Here is an 18791-nt window from a genome sequence, read left to right on the forward strand (position 1 = left end):
GGGATGATGAAGAAATAAAAGCCAGGTACTTAACCATCATTATTATTTCAAAGCAAGTCCTAAAGTATTTGAGAAACAGGCAGTGGGATTCAATTAAAAATTAAAAGGATTTAATAGTATCAGGCTTAAGAAGTGGTACAGAATAGTGTTCAGAAACCATACAAAACTATATGTAGGGTTTTTTCATCATCTGCATCCAAGCAAGTTCTGTGTCTCATCTCCTAGCCCATGTCCATCAAACATACTATTAGCTCAACAGACCCAGATTTTCAGTTTTCAAAATCAAAGTGAGGAAAAGTTCAATTTTTGAACATATTTCACGTACATTTCTATGATTAAGTATTGAGTTAAACTATCAGAGCTTGGGGTTTTTTTGGTTTATGTATTTCCGCCCACCTCTGTGCATCAGTCACACTATGAATAAGCAAGTTGCTTTGTGTGGTTCTGGATATTAAAATTACTCATGATCTTCCCTCTGGGTGATCGACAGAAAGGTTAATCTCCTCAGGAAGAAATTTTCCACCTTTAGAAAGAGATTTGGGTACCAAGTCAGGACAGTAACACACATAATACTGAAGTCGCTAGATCAACAGGTAAGAGGCCTTACCTGCCTGCAGGTTTACCACTCTGGTTAAAGAAGGGAAAGGGCAGCAAAAATTCCTTTAATAAGGTGCATGCTTTATTTTTGAAGCTTAAAGGGAGCCTTTCATAGGGGCCTTTCCGCTGCAGAGCCACGCCAGCCATGCTAACTGCTCGCGTGAGACAAAATGGCTGCAGACCTGTGGCAGCTCATCCAGACAACACAAAATGGCTGCCTGGGGGGCCACTGCAGCAATACTTCCCCTGACACCCGCATTCCTCTTACAACAGCTTTGAGGAACTTTTTTTCCTTCCTCACAAAGCCTGTGTGTTCTCCTTATTTTTTGCTGGGCAGTGTGGTGTAGAGGGCTGTGGGCTGCTAGCTAAGGCCCCCCAAAAGCTATGCTTTTCTAGTGACCACTTCCAATCCCCCTGGGTCTGGTGGGAGGCATCGGAGCACTGGCCAGTCTGTCCCAGGAGGCTTTTGTGAAAACTGGCAAATAGCTGTGGGGCTGCATGTGCCCTCTACCTGTCCTGCGTTAAAAACACACTGCTCAGATCAGCCCAGGCACAGTGCCCAGGAAGGTGCTGTACATTCATCACAGTGAAACAGTTAATCTTGTAGTGTATACTTTAAAAGAGGCCAGCTTTCTCATAATCCTTGTTTTCGTTTTATCGATACAGCAAGATCAGCTGAAGCAATTGATTAACAGGTCACAATGTTTGTTAAACCTTGGTGTAGACTGCAAGTCAGATACTAGCCTTTGTAAGCCTGTCCTTTGCTCCATGCTGTTGTTTCCTCCTTTAAAATGAAAAGAAGGGCCGCTCATGGAAGCTGTACTTTTCATGACCAGGAAGTCTGTACTATTTCCAGATGAATACCTGCCTGCTATGAGGAATTGCCTAAAGTTTATATAGAACCAATTTTCAGATTATAAAATCAAGCCTTTCTTAATTAGGTAATGCCACAATTTACATTGTGCAATCATATTTTAGCTCAGACAGCCATAGTCACAGCAGAGCAGATGCACTGTGATTTGTCCTGTAATTACATTATCAAATCCTATTTTTGTCCCATGACCCTGTCTCACTTAGTGCCCAGGCTGGACCTCCTCAAGATATGTCAAGGTTACGTAGCAATTGTGGCTATTTGTAGCATCTCTCCTTCTATGCTAGTGATACTGGGAAATTTCATAAAATCAAGCTGGGAGCTGTTGTGACCATCTCCAGCCAGCCCCGGAAATGAAAATATAGCTTAAAGCCATCATATGCTATCTCCAGCTCCTCTGGGTTTATTTTCAGAAGAGCTGAGAACTCGGCACGCATGAAGGAGGCAATATGTACAGAAGGCATCACTTTATAGCTAGCCAGCATTCCCCCTCATTCGCTTCTCAGACTTCTCTCAGCTCATTTCTTAAAATGTTCTCTATAAAAAGAGTTTTGGGTCAAACTATACATTTTCAATCTGTCTTTGCTGTTAAGGAAAGCAAACATACCACTTCAGAACATGCACACTCTTTCTCTCCCCCTTTCTCATTCTCCAGTCCCACTTCCTTTTTTCCTCTCCTGATGAGATAACAGACGCAAAAGCAGAGAGAGCTGCTCCAACTGCATCCTCTTCACTGCAGATTTAATGTGTTCCTGCTATGGATACTTATGTGCAGCTTCAGGAGCGGGTTAGGATTCATATCACTGGGGGGATAGAAATCTATCCTGCCAAAAGACACGATTGTAAAAATAGATAATTCATGTGTTAGCTCAGTTTAGCGGACAGAGGAGACAGGCAGCAAAGCCTCAGACCTCTGTATGATACAGGAACTGATCAGAACTGAACCTTGGAATCATTAGTAGTGTAAAATTAATGCCCTTTAAAATGTATTAGCATGTTCTGACCCAGTAAATACTAACAGTATAGGAGAGATCTTGCCATCCGGTGAGATCTATGCCTGCGAATAAGAAAGGCATGGAGTTCTTCTAAAATAGCATTCACTGCCATCATGAAACATGCTCCTTGGGAAATCTGGCAGTGCCTGATACTGCTGGCTTTCCAGATGGAAAACAAAACTTGAAGCCAGCTAGCTATATTGGATAACCTTGAACAAAAAGTGTGGAAGTTGCTTCCACCTGTGATAGCTGCCCTGAGAACAGTTATTTTTGACAAGGTAGGTAAATGGCAATTTTTTAATGTAAAGGGAATAGAAGATATTATATAGTAAGCCCTATTAGGTTGCTTTAGACAATTATTGGAAACAATTTCACTTACCTCATTAAACTTGTTTTATCTGTAAAAATATTATAACACACAGAGTATTTGCCTGATGTCTGTGTGGTTATTGCTAAACTAATACTGCTAAACTAATTGCTAAACTAATTGCTAAACTAATACTGTGAAAAAGCCAAATTCTCCTCCACGTTGACTTAGCAGAATTAAAATTGGTCATTGTCTTTGTACACTCTCATGACAGATTATTAGATGACTCCCTCTTCTCCTCAGTGCTCATAACATCTACATCATCCAAATTCTCCGTAGATCCATTCAGGGTTTTAGATCATTTTACACAATTATATTTGCTTACTTGTAATCCCAGGAACAATTACCTTTATGTAGATAAGTTTGCTGCAACTTGAATTTGCCCTGGTAATAAGCTTATACTAGCAGTGCCACAGCTTCATTAGCTGTCCCGAGTACTTAATTCATCCCTGGTTTTGGCTTTTTTTCTTGCTTCCAATCAGTCTTTCTTTACTTGCCTTTTTAACCTTCATCTTTTCCCACTTTGCAAGTACCCCATACATAGCTCTCTGGCTGCTGTGACTTTTGTGTACTACTCATAGCTAATAGTAGTTGTAGTAGTAGAGGTGGGGTAGCCAGTAATGGCCCTTCTGTAGGGCACTGGACGTAATGGCAGACTTTCAAATTTAGGGCAGATTTGTCATGGAGGAAAATGTGTAGTCGATGCTGCTTCTAAGGACAGTAACATGTCAGCAGAGTCAGAGAGGCTTCTTGCCTTTCTGTCTGGCAGCACACACAGCATGTTGGCATTGACAGCACAGAAAGGTGTCTCTGCCATTGCACGGCTTTCTGTAGTCGCGGCAAGGGGACGCAGTGCCCAGCCACACAAGACCTGAGAAGCAAGAGGTTAATTCCTTTGGTGACAATACCCTTCAGTAAACCAACTGTGGAATCCTGTATTTTGGTTTGGAATGAGTGCAGTAAGGCTAGGAGGCTCACACAGGGTGGGGCTGTGAAACAAACAGCCGCTCATTGCTGGCTGAACTGGAGAAGTCACACTGTGCTACACTGTGCTGAGGTGGAGTGTTCCCATTCTCCATGAGAAGAGGCAGCAGTGATTGCTGCCTTTATATGAACCAAGTAGTAATTGCTTTTTCAACCTGATACTTTCTCTCTGTTCCTAGTGACTCACTAGATGCAGCATCAGCTGTGAATTCTGAGTGGCCTGATGCCACTGAGCATCAACCTGAGCAAGGGTGAGAGCAAGGGAAGTGTAAGGAGATAAACAGGCTGTCACAGGTGGGAGTAGCGCTGGTAATTCCCTGCTTACGTATTGCTAAGCGGGGGCTCTGACTTGGGCTTTCTTGGCTGGTTTTGATTCTTCCCCTGCTACTTTTTGGCTTTGTACTGTATATTATCTATGTTGTCTCCTCTAAGGCTTAGCATGGAATTGGCTCAGGACCATTTCCTTACATATTATACAGCGTCTAGCATGTTCCTGAGATTGGCACCTAGCTGTTACTGCCATGCAAAGAAATTACACCAACAGAAGCAGATTATTTTTTTCATGAATAGAGTGCTTGTTGTCAGTGTTTTCTGGTAAGATCTGTCCTTTCATGGAAAGAAGTAATAAATTTTTTCTCCTTCACAGTTCTATAATCTTAACAATACAATAGAACTTCCTGTGAATTCCTTTCTTTTTTGCCTGGTTGTATCTTGCTCTGGGAACACAGGATGCACTTTGGGATGATGTTGGAGGAGATAGTTGTGTGGTGATAGATAGTTTTCAGTGAATATACATGTCAGGTTGTCAGCTTCATAAGGTACCATTAGGGAAAATACCAAGCCCAGCGTTATGGGGGATACCACGGGTGTCCCAGTGACACAGCCTGGTGTGGCACACACACCTCCACAATTTGGGCTGCGATCCAATGTCCCCATTCACCTTTCCCATCCCAGGTCGCCTGCGGATACCCAGAGTCCTTGAGGAATACCTAGGAAAGAGAAGCTGGGAAATGGTGCAGCCTGATTTCTGTAACAGTTGTCAGATACTCAAAGTTTGAGGCTTCTGAAATTAGGGACAACGTTTCTAGGGGACTGCCAGGGACCTGAGAGCCTCAAGGATGAGCCCACTGTAGAAGGTCCAGCTCTGGTGAGGGTCTCCCAGCTCTGCAGCTAGGAGTCTGGAAGCTTCAGGAATGTGAGTTCAGGACAGAATTGCAAAGTTCTGGACTGTGCACTTTGAGCTTAAAAATATAAATACAAATCTGCTCTCAAGGAGGAAAGAAAAACGTCTTTGTTCAGTTTAATGTCTCTGCTCACCCATCTCCTTTGCCCTGTTTGACAGTGGACATCAACCACTGAGGAAAATATGACCTATTCAATTGTGTGCCCATAAAAATGCTACATTAAAATGCTCAGAAAAGAGGAGCATTTTTAGTGGTGTGTAATGATGAACATACAATTAGCAAAGCACTTAATGAATTGTAGGCTTAGTACCTATTAGTCAAGATGTTTGTGTCTTAGAAAAAATGTCAAAGGGTGAATTGTCATTATTTTCTCTGTTGGACACCTAGGAAAATAATTATTTAACAGAAAAAATCTTTAAATAGTGTTTTCTTCCTTGAACTGTCACAAATTGCTGTTAATACAGGAGGGAGCAGCTCTGGGTATCTTTAATTGTTTGATTTAGTAATGTAGCACTGTAATCCCAAATGCAACCATTAATCCCAAATTGGTTTTGATTCCCAGTTCTTAGCTCCCCGTGGTCCAGTTTGTGTGAGTGGGTGGTGGAATGAGCTGTCTCCAGTGAGACTGTGTATCTGAGATGGTGGCTGCAGCACACAGCACACGCTGTAGGGCTCAGGGCTGCTGTGAGCCGCTCTCCTTCACAGTTACCTTCCCGTGGGCAAGGGTGCTCTGTCGCAGGGTGTAACTCTTGGCCCGGGGTATTTCCGTGGTCTCTCTTGCTCACCTTCTGCTGTACGTAGGTCAGTGGTGATTCACCAGTGAATTGAGGAGTCCAGAAACGACTGACTGTCAGTGTTTAATTTGACACCCGATGCCTTTATATTCTTTCCAGCTTTGATACCAAATAGTTGATCCTCCGGGTTTGAAAATAAGACAAATATGGAGACAAAGGAAGAAGGAAACACCTCATCGAGTCTGCTAGAGACAACACACAGCCAGACCTGGAGTTTCCTACTCCTGCTGCCTGCAAACAAGAAATAAAACTTCTAGACCAGGTTAAATGATCCATGCAGATAAGTTGGCTTTTACATAGAGTCTTCTGTTTGCTGCTGCAGTGGGGTTAGACACTTCAGAACTGAAATCTAGCGGCTCTAGACAAATTAACTTAGTTTTTGACACGTAGAGAAATACTCCCCTCCAGAGAGGAGCATTTCTAGGAAAGCTCCTCTTGTTATTATTGATGGTAAAACTTCCTAACTGGCAGAGGAGACGGCCAAGCTCAAGAGAATTGAAGAGTGTCAGTGAGAATGAAATTCAGACAGCTTCTTTAGCCACTGTTCTGAATTTCTGTGCAATGTGCCTTAAATATCACCGCTGGGGACTGAGGTTTTCAGGGCCTGCCATCTTCAGTTGGCTGGGATGACAGCTGAATTACAACATCACTTGGCAAGCTGTGGTCCAGTGCTTCTATCCACTGTTTGTCCACCAGAGAGCACTTTAACAAGAAAAGATAGACACAGTTATTTTAATAGTTTAAGTTAATCATAGGACTTCTGATTTGGTACCTGACCTGCCAAGCAAGCTGGTCAGCAATCTGTTATCTTAATTGTCTTCCAGCCTGAGCAGCGCCAGGTGCTGAGCTAAATTACAAGGTGATAAACACACCTCATAATGACTCAGACAACATGTACTATTTTCATTAAATGTTGCCTGTGGCTTCACAGATTTATAAATAGAAGCTTTAAGAAACTTAAGATGAGTTGACAGGGATGAAATGGAGTCAAATGTAGAAGAGGGGCATACAAAAGCTTCCCATTTTCTTCTATCCCAGAACGCTTTTAGCATCCCAGATTCCCCACTGCACGGGCAGCACATGCAGTCCCCAAAGGCAGCTTCCACTGATGTCCCTCCTCCCCACCTCAGTGCTCACTTTAAGAAACCTGCAGCTTGACAACACACTGCCAGCTCTGTAGCAGTTCTCTTTTATTTCTGCACAGCTCTTTACCTCAGTCACCCACACTTGTCCATCGCTACTGGCTGCTCTTGACGGGCATCCAGCATGTTCTTTGGTGACACTACCAGGGAGATATCTTCTGATCCCTATACTGAGACCTTCTCCAGATACATGTAATCATGTCAGCTCATGACATCTGATTCTTAGGCCATCTCCTAGCCTGGCACTCTCAAAGTCTTCAGAAACTAGCAATTACAAGCATCTTACTTCTGGGAGAGGAATAGATTAAAACAGGACTAAAAGAAACCTGCAGACCCTCTTGGAAGAGAGGAAGGATACCAACAAAACCACGCTACGTTTTTAACTTCAAGCACTTTAATGCAGTAGCAGAAAACAAACGAATCTCAGCCTTCCTCTTACAGACATGCTCGAGGGAGCACAGATCTATTTCTAGCTTTGAAAGCCGTTCAGCAAAGGCAGCAGCTCTCCAGACATGCTGAACTGCTCTGCTGGTCTTGAAATCAATGAAAAAGATCTTTGAGGCTTATGTAGCTGTTATTAATAGTTGTTACTCCTGAATCTTAAGCATTCAACAGACTTGTTGGCCATCTCTTTTTCTTTGGCTGACCGCTAAGGTGAGTGTTTAGACATCTTCCTGCTGCCTTTGACTATCATTTTTGCTGCTTTCCCACCCGTGGCTCTGGGTGGTACCTGGGTCTTACATGAGGGAATTGGCTTTTCTTCCTCTGCTGAAAAGATGACAGGAAGATTGAGCTGTTAAGGGATCATTTCTGTTGAAACAACACACGTTTTTCTGTGCCAAGTCCAGAATGTTTCTGTTTTAATCCTGCCTGCCATGGTGCTCCGCAGCCTCCGGAACCTGCCATGAACGGGAGGTCGCCTCTCCGCTGCCTTGCCCCGCTCCCCCTCAGCCCAGATGGTGCCTGGCAGAGGTGACTCATGCTCTCACCTCACTTGGGGATCTTCTGGGAATGACAGTGCTCAGAGCATTCTCCTGGTAGCTGGGCCACAGAAACACTGAGGGGCTGAGTCACTGTGCCAGATCACTGCAGGCTCTTCCAACCCACTTCTTTTCCTGTCATTTGGTGACACGTTTAGAGAATCTTTTGCTCGTGCTGTTTCTTCATTATGAGCTATTTTATCTTTTTTGGGGGTGGAGAGTCTGCTTTTAGGTTTTGATGATACAGCTTGAAACACCAAGAGAGAAAATAATGCGTGCTTATGTGCTATCTCCAAGCATACATACATATTCTTGCAATAAGCCAGCCAGAAACAGCCAAGCAGAATTGCCAGCAGTGTGTCAGGAGCACATGAAAGCACACTGAGGATCCATCCCTAGTTCAATGCTACTGCAGCTACTCCAGGAACGGATTTGGGCTCCTAATAAGAGAAAGGTTTTACCATGTTTGCAATTCATGCGTTTAAGATTGCTGGCAGACATTTCAAGCTCAGCTCTGGGGGACAACTGACATAATGGAACTGCTCTTTGCTTTACTGATGGTTTTCCTACAACATCAGAAACAGTTTCAGGGGGACTGGAAAGAATATAGTATTTATTCCAGAGAGCAGCGAGTTCAGCCAAGGTTGTTTATGTATTGCAGATTTTCTGCAGACTCTTGAGCAGCTCTGCAGGTACCTTAGAGAGGCCTGGAGGGTGTGATGTGAGTCCCCTGTGCTGTGTCTGCAGGGGAAAGGCCATTGCATTCTGCACAGACCAATAACCCAGCTTTGCCACGCTCCTTGGAGAAAAGCACGGGGCACAGGGAGCGTTACAGCTCAGGTGAGCTGGACAAGAGTCTGTAACTGCTCTTGCCTTCTGCAGTCTGATGGATTTGACTGGTAACACAGGACAGAAAGTGCTGCAGAATTAGGCTCAGCGTGTTGTTCCGGCTGCTCTGTAGAAGGTTTAGGGGACCCAGAGGAGTTTTGTTTTCTCTACTCTGCAGATTCCTGCTCTCTTTAAGATTCCCAGACGTTCTTTTCACTTCCTAAAGAGGCCTGACATTAATACCAATATGCTCTCAGACAGACCCTGCTGACTAACTAGATTTCCAATGAGAAGTGCACTGGGATTTGATTTTTTGTTTTGGAAGCAGCATTAACTTCTCCTAGGCATCCTGGAACTGCTCACATCCACAAACCAGAGCATAAGGGGAGAAAGAAAGGAAGATTCGTAGTACCAGTGCAGACTGAATAGCCTTCTAAGAGCTTTCTCTCCCAGGAGTTACCTTTGCTGTTCTTTGAGGGCAACAAGGTGACTCTTGCCCAGGGCAGCAACTGTAGCCCTAGATTCAGCTTTTGTTACTGGTGCACATGTGATGTGCTTTATGCCTCCTGCTTTTGTTAAGTCAGATGGATAAAACCTTCAAGTGTTTTTTATGAATATGTCCCATAGCCCTCCTTTAGTCATTTAACTGTAGCTTTTTGTATCTCCTTTTTTTTCTTTCCCCCTAATCAGCACCATGGAATGGATGAGCTTTTTGACACAGATGGGAGGAAAGATGGCCCATGTGCTTAAGGGGATTGGTACAGATGGTGGGTTTAGTCTTTGTCCATCATCCAAAAGCACTAGCCTACATAGCTGGGACTTCAGAGAGGTCATCTGGCATATGACTTTTGGAATTTGGATTGTCACAGAGCTCTTATAGCCCTTAAGTGCTTGGCCGTGTAGTTACTTCTCCCCTGTGAGTTACAAGGCAGGAGCAAAGCTTGAGTCTCAGGAAAAAGAGATGCTAAGAAAATATGTGGAGATTACTGGCTCTGTGCTCTGCAGTCGGATTAAAGAAAGAACTGAAGTCATGGGAGGAACTGCAGCTGCAGTTGCAAGATGTGCCTGGTACCTCTGCCACAAATTGCGCATCGGGGCTGTAGGGACTGCTGAGCATTCCTGACCTGGGAACAGACTGCCAGTGGTATTTTAGATTCCTGGAAGTCCCACGGGAAGAGCAGTGACATTAGCTTCTGAAAGTTCCTTGAGGAGGGCAGGGAGCCAAACTGATACAGTAAGTACTTTAATTAGTATCTTTCAGATCTTCCCAGAATAAAGCCCAATCTGCCTGATAGAGGAAAAGGAATACCCTTTCTGTATGCCATGGGTCTGACCCCCAGCTGTCACTGGAATACAGCAACTCAATAGCGAACACTTCTCACCAAGAGCCTGTCATCTTTGTGAACCACGGTCATCTTCCTCAGACAGATGAACACTGGTTATATGAAGATGACACCTAAAGTCCATGGACCTTGAGTGGATAAGGAGCTGTGAGGTTTGCTCACATCCTGCTTCTCCTAAGGGGATAATATTTAAGATTGTTAATTGATAGAAGCCATTTCAGTACCATTTAGCATGATAGATCTCAAGAGTAAAACAGGCTTTGCTTGGGATCAGCATGAATAATATGGGGAGCCCAAGAAGGAATAATCAGTATGAAGGTCTCTGCCTCCGAGTGTCCTCACACTTAGAGCAGTGAAGCATGGCTTCCCAGGAACAGTCAGTCTGATGAGGCAGGTATGTGCTGGGAGACCAGATTCCCAGCAGAGGTGACAGTGGCACCTGAGCAGGGAAAGGAGGTCAGCAATAAGGGTTATTATCAGAGGTATTTCACTGCCATATTTTGGGAAGGGAGAAGTAAAAAGGCAGCAGGAATAGCTGTCATAGCACGATGAAAGTACCTGAACAGGTGGGATGGAGTTAACCAAAGCAGCAAACAATAAAAGGATCAACATCTTTTAGTAGCACGAGGGAAGCAGCTGAAGGACAGCTCCCTGCTGAGACCTGCGCTCTGTGCAGAGGCAGCGCTGAGAAGAAAAGCTCTTGGGCTATGATTAAAATCTTATTTGTGCTAGAAACACCTACTTTTTCCACTCCTCACTTAATTCAATAATTTGACTGCATTATCCTGCGTGCACTTGCTCCCACATCCACACACTCGAGTCTCTTGGGTTTCCTCTGTGGAAATAGCACTGTGACAACCCGTGTTCTGAGAGCACTCCAGCTGCGCAGGCAGCCGGCAACCCGCCCTTCAGGCACAGGATGGGTAAATGAGGCCTGGGAGAGCTGTGAGCAAGGACATCTGAGCCAAAGAACGTACAGTTAATCACAAAAGCTGCCTGGTTTTGTGTTCCTCAGGATGTGATTTCAAACTGGAAGCCCTCAGAGCCAACACCTGAGCCTTGGCTGCCAGTAAGGCCGAGGCATTAGAATGAAACATTTGCCCGGAGACTAATGCTGAAGTTTCCTAGTTTCCAGGGGAATAACTCAGTACAGCAGCTCTCAGGAGAGGTATCAGTTTCAATAAGGACCAAAAATGCTGTTTCTGCTGATGTTACAGGTTTTATTTTTTATTTTCTTTATCTGTCTTCTGTGTTTTGACATTAATGGGCTTTCTGCACACACCAGGGCTTTGAAGCACTCATGGCAGCCGTGGAAGACATCCACCCAAGGCACAAGACCTCAGACTAGTTAGATGCCAAACTAGGATGACAGTTTCCAGATCTTTAGTATCAGGGCTCAGTTATTGGTAAGGTCACAGAGAAAGTTGGTATTGGAATATAAACCTTGTCTTGGTGGTGCCAAATAACATAATGGCTTCTGCTGCCCCTCCCTTGTCACCCCTGCTCTTTTCCCCAGGGAAGACCGGTGCCCCAGCATGTGCAGCATGGCACAGCAATCCATTTTCAGGACTGTTAAATACACAGGTGCCTGTTCCAGAACGTTCAGTCACTCAAGAAAGCAAAATGCACTGGAAATACTCAGCAGTGCCAGACATGATGCATGCAGACTGGATCCCAGTAAGACAAGTAAACAAGAGTCCAACAGGCATTTACAATGGAAGTACCTTTTGCTGTGTGTTAGTGTCAGTATCCCAGGGTTAAATCTCTGCGCTTCAAGCTGACGCACAGGTCCCACGCAGGGGCCGCTGTCCTGCAGCCAGAGGAGATTTGAAATGGGGTGTGCATGCCTCTGATGATACTTTTTCTGTTTCTGCAGGATGGATGACATCCAGCTCTGCAAAGACATTATGAACCTTAAGAAAGAGCTGCAGAATTTGGTGGCAATCCCAGGTAATGGCTATCTCCAGCGGAGTACAGTGCTGCGCGGCCTACAGAGCCCTTCAGAAATAATTTGCTGCTCCTTACCTCTTAAGGGCAAATTTTGACTCTCCTTTGGTTACCAATATTTTCGCTTACCCCATTTCACTGAGCAGCTTTCAAGGACAGCTGCCTCCCAGGAAGGAGGGAGAGGAGGTCACTCATGAGATGGGAAATGGGCCTACTCCAAGGTCGTACGTTCTCAGGGGTGCACGAACTTTTCCACCTCCCTTTGCACTCACCTAAATGTGGATTCATAATCTTCCACATTTTAAATTTCTAACAACATTTACTAAATTTTTGGTGTATTTTCTTAAACCTTTTAGAAAATTTTCCATTCCACAGACTTAAGCAGAGATCCACAAGCAGCAGTTTGTGCTTTGCACTCTGCAAAACTCAGTGAGCTCCAGCAGCACCACCTCTTCACCCGCTCACCAGAAGGATGCTCTTGTCTTAAAGAAGCTGCTGGCATGCACAGAGCTAAGCACTGGTGTGCCTAACCTGGCAAAACACCTTCCAGAGCCAGGTCCATTCTGGAAAGGTGTCATGGGAGAGCACATCTCAATCTGTGAAGAGGATAGATTGGAAGGAAGTAGAAAGTACCTTCTGCCTTCAGTAGTGAGAGCAGATCCTTTGCTCCATAGGTGTAAGAGGCAATGCAAGAAAAAGCAGTGATTTCTAAGCATTCTCCTTTTTCTGTGCTGCAAATTCAGTGTTAATTACAGGAATTCTCCATAGGTAACAACGTAGAGGTCTTGAAATATTCATAGCAGTCAGGCACCACCTTCCTTTATCATTTCTAAAAGATAAACCACAGAAAATAGATCCCAGACAAATCAGCCTCATGTTATACTACAGATTATTGCCTCTGCTCCTGGCAGACTGTAATTTAAAATTCTCTAAGGAGCAGGACTTTCTGAGATTGAGACTTAGAGTTCATTGTCTCAAAAATGCAGTCAGGTGTTTCTATCTCACTACCGAATGGGTTTATTGTAGAAATTCCCAAAGCCTATGATCCAAAATTAAGCTGTATTAAACAATTATTTTCAAATGTCTGATTTATTTACCTGTTTAAAATATCTTTTAAGTTCAGTCAGCAGACATAACTTAGCTCAGCTGCATCAGACTGCAGACAACTCTCCCTTCTTACCACAACTCTTCCTGTACTTAATTTTATGGTTCTCCAAATGTGTTTCTACTGCTCAAACCCAGAATTCTTGATTTAAGGTGAAGTGTCTTCTCAGCTAATCAACATTTTCAGCTTCTTGAGGAAGTACGTGGGCTGGGATTTGCCTCTGGCTTTCTCTCTCTGCCGCGCTTGCTAGGTTTGAAGATTCCTGTCTTAACTACATTTGCTTTATAGCCTTAAACTGCAGCTCTGTAATCCCTAATGTTCAGGAGTTTGGGTTTGTGACAGGCACATCTTTCACAGGGATCACAGAAATAATCTGTGATTGCAATGAAGCAGCCCTTACAGACTGGCCAGTTCACACACATTAAGCATTCAGATTTTTAAGCACAGGGAAAATAAGCACTTCTGCTTATTTCTCCCCATTTTACGAATGATGCTGTTTGGTGGATTCACAGCTCACCTGCCTTACTGGAGTAGAAAAAAGCATTGTGACAGGAGCCAGAATGCCATGAAAGTGGGAGATATGGTTCCTTCTGGTATGGGCTCATCTCCCCTGAGGCAAAAGAGAGTTTGTATCACAGATTTCGGTGAAGCATCCCGAACTGTTTCCTTACCAAAGCTTTTAAAAAACAAATCAGAGCTGTGCCTTGCAGAGCAATTTAACGTTAAAAGTTGGGTTGGCAAGCCCCAGTCTCTCCAGACCATTAGACTCAAATACAACAGCAGCAAGAGGAAGGGAGAAAAGAGGCAGTGACCAGAATGTGCTGGGATTTTGGGTGGTTTGGGTCTGAAGAATGGGCACTGGCTACCCCCTGCCCCACTCCCTGGAATCCAAAGTAACAGTTTCTCTGTTTTTGGCCAGAAAAAGAAAAAACAAAGATGGAGAAACAAAGAGAGGATGAACTGATTCAGAAGATCCATAGACTGGTACAGAAAAGGGATTTTCTTGTTGATGATGCAGAGGTGGAGAGATTACGGTAAGAACTGAAAGCAACTGAACTTCTGTGTGAGATTTCACCAGTTTAATAACCTGCACTGGAGTAAGTGACAAAGTGGCAGAGAATCGGCCCTATAAAACACCTTACACATTAAAAGCCTCCTCCCAGTTCCATTGGAAGAACTTTAAAAGCAGATTCCTGCACTTGGGTGTCTCTTGATCCCATTAACGATTTGGCCATCTCGTGACTACAGCAGGGTTTGGTGTCTGGGCATTTACCATCAAAACAAAGGATTTTTGTTGCTTCCAGAGGATCCTCATGGCATGAAAAGTAGAGGCAAAATGCAATTCTACAAGGGGCATATTTGTAGACACCTAAAATCTGCTTTTTCTGTTCACAAGGTATTTACGTGGTCAGGTTTTATTACTATTCTCACCCTCTCAAAAACAGAGAGCATGCAATCACTAACAAGTCTACTTAACCTAAAACATAAGCGAGTTGAGAATGGTTTCAGCTCGGTACCTTAGCCCCAAGTTGCTGAGAAAACCTGTGGTCTTCCTCAAAAGTTCACTTCCGGCTGCTGCACCCAGATCCCAACTCTCTACAGCCAGAGTTCCACTATTCCTTCCTGTCTCAGCCCCGAAGCTTCAAGGCCCATCAGTCCACTTATCCTAAATGACAGTATCTCTTCCAACACGTTTAAATTCCAAGCAAGCAGCGGGCAAGCTAGAGGAAAGCTTGCCAGAGTCCTGCAGCTGATCAAAGCGCTGGCTGGAGTCAGCAGCTGGCAGGAGGCCCGAGCTAGCAACTACTCCAGAGCCCTCAGCTGCTGGTGCGGCCTGCAGGCCGCGAAAGCCTCCGCAACAGCCAGACAATGCAGAAGCCTAATTGTAGGCTGCTGAAAGCACTGCCAGGCCCTCTGCAGATGTGCATACATTAGTGTCAGCTCCTGTCTGTGCAGAGCCGCAGGCTTGTCTTTAAAACCCTTGATAAGCAAGCCTGCTTTTCCTCTGACCTGGAATAATCAATCCGTGCACTCGGTGTTAATGTTTACCTACACAACACCGAGGAAACCACCATGGAAATGCCATTAGCAGATACAGCCAAGGTGAGCAACACAACTGGTTTCATTGGGGCCTAAAGCCATCATCTTCAGGCCAAGGGAAACCTGCCTGGCGTGGCAAACACTGAAGGGAGAACGCTGTGAGATCCAGACCTTTGTCTGAGCAGGCCTTTAAGAACAGGCAGGACAATTGCAGCAATATGCAACCTCTGCTTTACTTTGTAAAGGAAACGCCAGCCTAAAATAGGTGATGCATTATGGTTTAAGTCTGACAAGTAGGGAATATCATGAGTCTCTAATCCTGCAGTCAGCTTGTTACTGTTTCTATTTCGGAAAATATTTTGCTTTTCAATAAGCAGCAAAATTAGGATTTCTTCAAAAGAACAAAAAAGTTAATTGTTTGCTAGGGATTTGATCCTATCTACTCCAGCTCTTACTGTCCTGGTTACAGAGGAAACATTGTTATTTCTGTAACAGATTTATTTTCCTTTTTTCCACTAGAGAGAAAGAAGAAGACAAGGAGATGGCTGAATTCCTTCGCACCAAGTTAAAACCCTTAGACAAAGCAACACAGTCTCCTAACAGTGAGTTCCTGAACATGACCAAACCCAAGAACAATAGGAAAAACTCCAGAGACAGCTGGATAAGAGAGGCCTGTGCTGGGCCTGGCTCTGCCCGAAGCAAGGCTAAGCTAGCTAAGTCACCCCGAAACAAGACAGTCTGTCAGCACTTGCTGGCCACAGAATTCAGAAGCCAAATTACCCCTTAAAACTGAACCCAAACAATCTGTGACCAGTTTAAAATTGCTTTGAATGTGCTCAGATACCTGAAGCAAAGGTTGCCTGTTTTACTGCAGGCAAGATGGGAACTCAGTGAAGAGGCCGCACGCATCCACAGCTGCCCCAGAGGTCTTACATCTCGCCAGCACTAACAGGCTTTTCCATCACCTCAGCCCAAACCATTTCTGGACAGAACTGCACACGCACACTAATTTCTCAGAAATTAAGCAGATTGCCTCATCCCTTGGAAGCTTTCAGCTGCAGCTTTCAGATAAAACGACTGAATAATCTCCAAAATTTAGTTAACAGATCCACTTTGACCTGTCTCAGACCAAGCTCTGAATTCAGTCTACCAGCTGAAGAGGCCTGTACCCAAACATGCTGCCATTCTGCACAGCCCAGCTCTTGCTGAAGAGTTTCCAGGGCTATGCAGAATGACTGCACTACAGGGCTGACAGAGATATTTTTAAGATGCCTCAGTAATTATTTACATCATTTCAGTCACAGCGAGACTCTTCTCCCTTGTTACTTTACTTCACCTCATTGCTTTTAAATGAAGCACATTAAAAATTCTTTTCACCCTTAAAAATTAAAACCTACCTTTATCTTGTTCTTCTAATGACAGCATCCAAATTGATGAGCAATGCTAGCAATATTTCTGTTCTTCAGCTCTTAGTCACTGGGGTTTAAACTCAGTAAGATGACTTTGTGGGGAAGGACCTGTTACCTGACCCTGTGACCGTGACCTGGGACATCTGGAGTGAACAAGGTGCCTGAGGTTTCCCCTCCTGTTGAGATGTTCAGGTTCCTCAGCCCCTTGCAACTCCATCCCCTCTGAGCTAAGACTTCCTGAGCAGTTTGAATCCACATTCTGGCTGGGTTACCACCAAAGCTTAGGTGTTTTGTTTAAACAAGAGGTAAAAGATTCAGGGGATGGGGAGGGCAGGGAAGGCTTGCATTCTTTGAGGCAGGAGGAGGAAGAAATAGCTTGAGCAGCTCTTGGGTGTAACGGTTTCTCGTTCTGAACATTGCAGGCATCCCAGCAGAGAAGAAGGCAGACCCTCCTCCAAGCAAGCCCACCATTGCCAAAGCAGGATTGGCCATTATCAAAGATTGCTGTGGGGCCACGCAGTGCAGCATCATGTAGCGCTGGCTCCTGCCACGTTTGTCTGCAGGTGTTGTCCTTGAGTGAAGCTGTAGGGTGAGGGGAACGAGCAGCGTCCTGCTAACGGAGTCGAGAGCGACTGGTACAACAGTAGTATGTGGAATGTGCCATGGCAGGTTCTTCACTGTTGCATGGATCACTCAACACGCATGCCTAAAACAAAAGAAATCTATATAGTGGCTGTCCAGTGACCAGAAAAGATCTGTAATAGTCAACAAAACACCCCAGTGATCAGAGTGACTCCAGAGGGGATATTTCATCCCATAAGGTGTAAACCGGCAGTTCTAACGGGCCACCACTCAGTGAGAATGTGTCGTACCCTTTCCCCGACAAACAGCACTCATACTGCTGCTGTACATAGTGCAACTGATGGATGAAGCAACTCCAGGGTAACTCACCTTGTGTACAAAGTACCTGCCAAACCAGGGTGACGTTCAACTACTTTGCTGTGGAGTTTCCACTTTCAATTCTCCCTAAAGAATGAGGATCAGCGACAAGGATGCTGCAAGTCGAGAGAGACTTTAATATCCTATTTGATTTCTGAATTACTCCAGTCAAATTCATATTGTTTGCACCAGGGAAGGTAAATCTCTGCTCCAGGTTTGGCAAGCACAGCACAGTCATCTGCAAGCAGGTGGCATAGTACAAAGCTGTGCCATTGCTCTTTGCTCTCCATCTCACGAGTCAGAGAAATACTCACCCAGAGCTTTGTCCACCAGTACAAGTTAGATGCAGTATGAGACTATGTACCACTGGTAGGTTGCTGGAGGAGAACAGAAGACAAAATATAACTAATATTTAAACCAGTGCTTGAAACGATTATTACCTGCATATTTCATGCCCACAGGAACATCACCAAGCGTAGGAAGACATGAGCCACCGAGGCAAACTGACCACAGGTCAGACACACAAACACAGAAGTGGGTGTGTGAAGTAGGATGATCACATTCTACACAAAATGGGTTTAAAATTAAGGGAAATACAGACAGACTTACCTGTGTTTCACCATTTAATGTGTTTCTGGTCTCTATGCAGATTAAGCCTTGTGGAATCTACTGTCTATATTAGCTGTGAGTAGCTGGTTTGTCTGTGTGATGGTATTCCATATAAACGTTCTGTGATAGGTGTAAATAGTGACATAAATGTACATGGATCTGACATGAGAATCTCAGGCTTGGAAAGGAGAGAGCAGAGTTCCTAAACCCCAAGTGTTCCAAGGGGAATTCCCACTCTGTGACGCCAGCAAAATGATGGGTGCACATGGATTACAGGGACCACGCTGCAGGGAACAGGGAATGATCAGCAGTTACCCAAGAGGCATAAACAGCAACAGAGGACATGTCTTGTGAAGGGTCAAGGAGAGAGATGCCCTGTGAGGCAACCCAGGATGTTCTTGTGCAAAGAAAACCCAACCCCCAGCATCGGGCTGGCCGATGGGAACACCAGCACTTCCAGAATTGGTTTGGTATTGCAGACTCACTGGAGACACCCTACATCACCCAGTTCCTGAAGGTGTAGAGATCCCACAGAGGTTTCCAGCAGGACAGGAGGCGCTTCACCCTGACCAAAGACATGGGAAAGAATAAAACCTGTCAGAGCCCAAGCAGTCACTAAGAGTTACTGGGTCCTTGTGGTGCAGACGGCATCACATT

The 18791-nt window shown here is 44.7% G+C and overlaps 1 protein-coding gene across 1 annotated transcript in view; it reads left to right on the top strand.

The window, feature by feature from the left end:
• LOC311197512 (bMERB domain-containing protein 1) overlaps positions 1–17121 on the top strand; it is a gene marked incomplete at both ends in the record, with an annotated part of 35984 nt that extends 18863 nt beyond the window's left edge. Inside the window, 4 exons of the mRNA XM_084271278.1 lie at positions 11962–12035; positions 14057–14171; positions 15697–15779; positions 17009–17121. Coding sequence (XP_084127404.1) covers positions 11962–12035; positions 14057–14171; positions 15697–15779; positions 17009–17121 — 385 coding nt within the window. The remainder of the gene's footprint in view (positions 1–11961; positions 12036–14056; positions 14172–15696; positions 15780–17008) is intronic.
• Positions 17122–18791: the final 1670 nt, after the last annotated feature.

The sequence above is a fragment of the Gallinula chloropus genome, assembly GCF_964237585.1.
Source record: "Gallinula chloropus genome assembly, chromosome: 15".
Lineage (NCBI taxonomy): Eukaryota > Metazoa > Chordata > Aves > Gruiformes > Rallidae > Gallinula > Gallinula chloropus.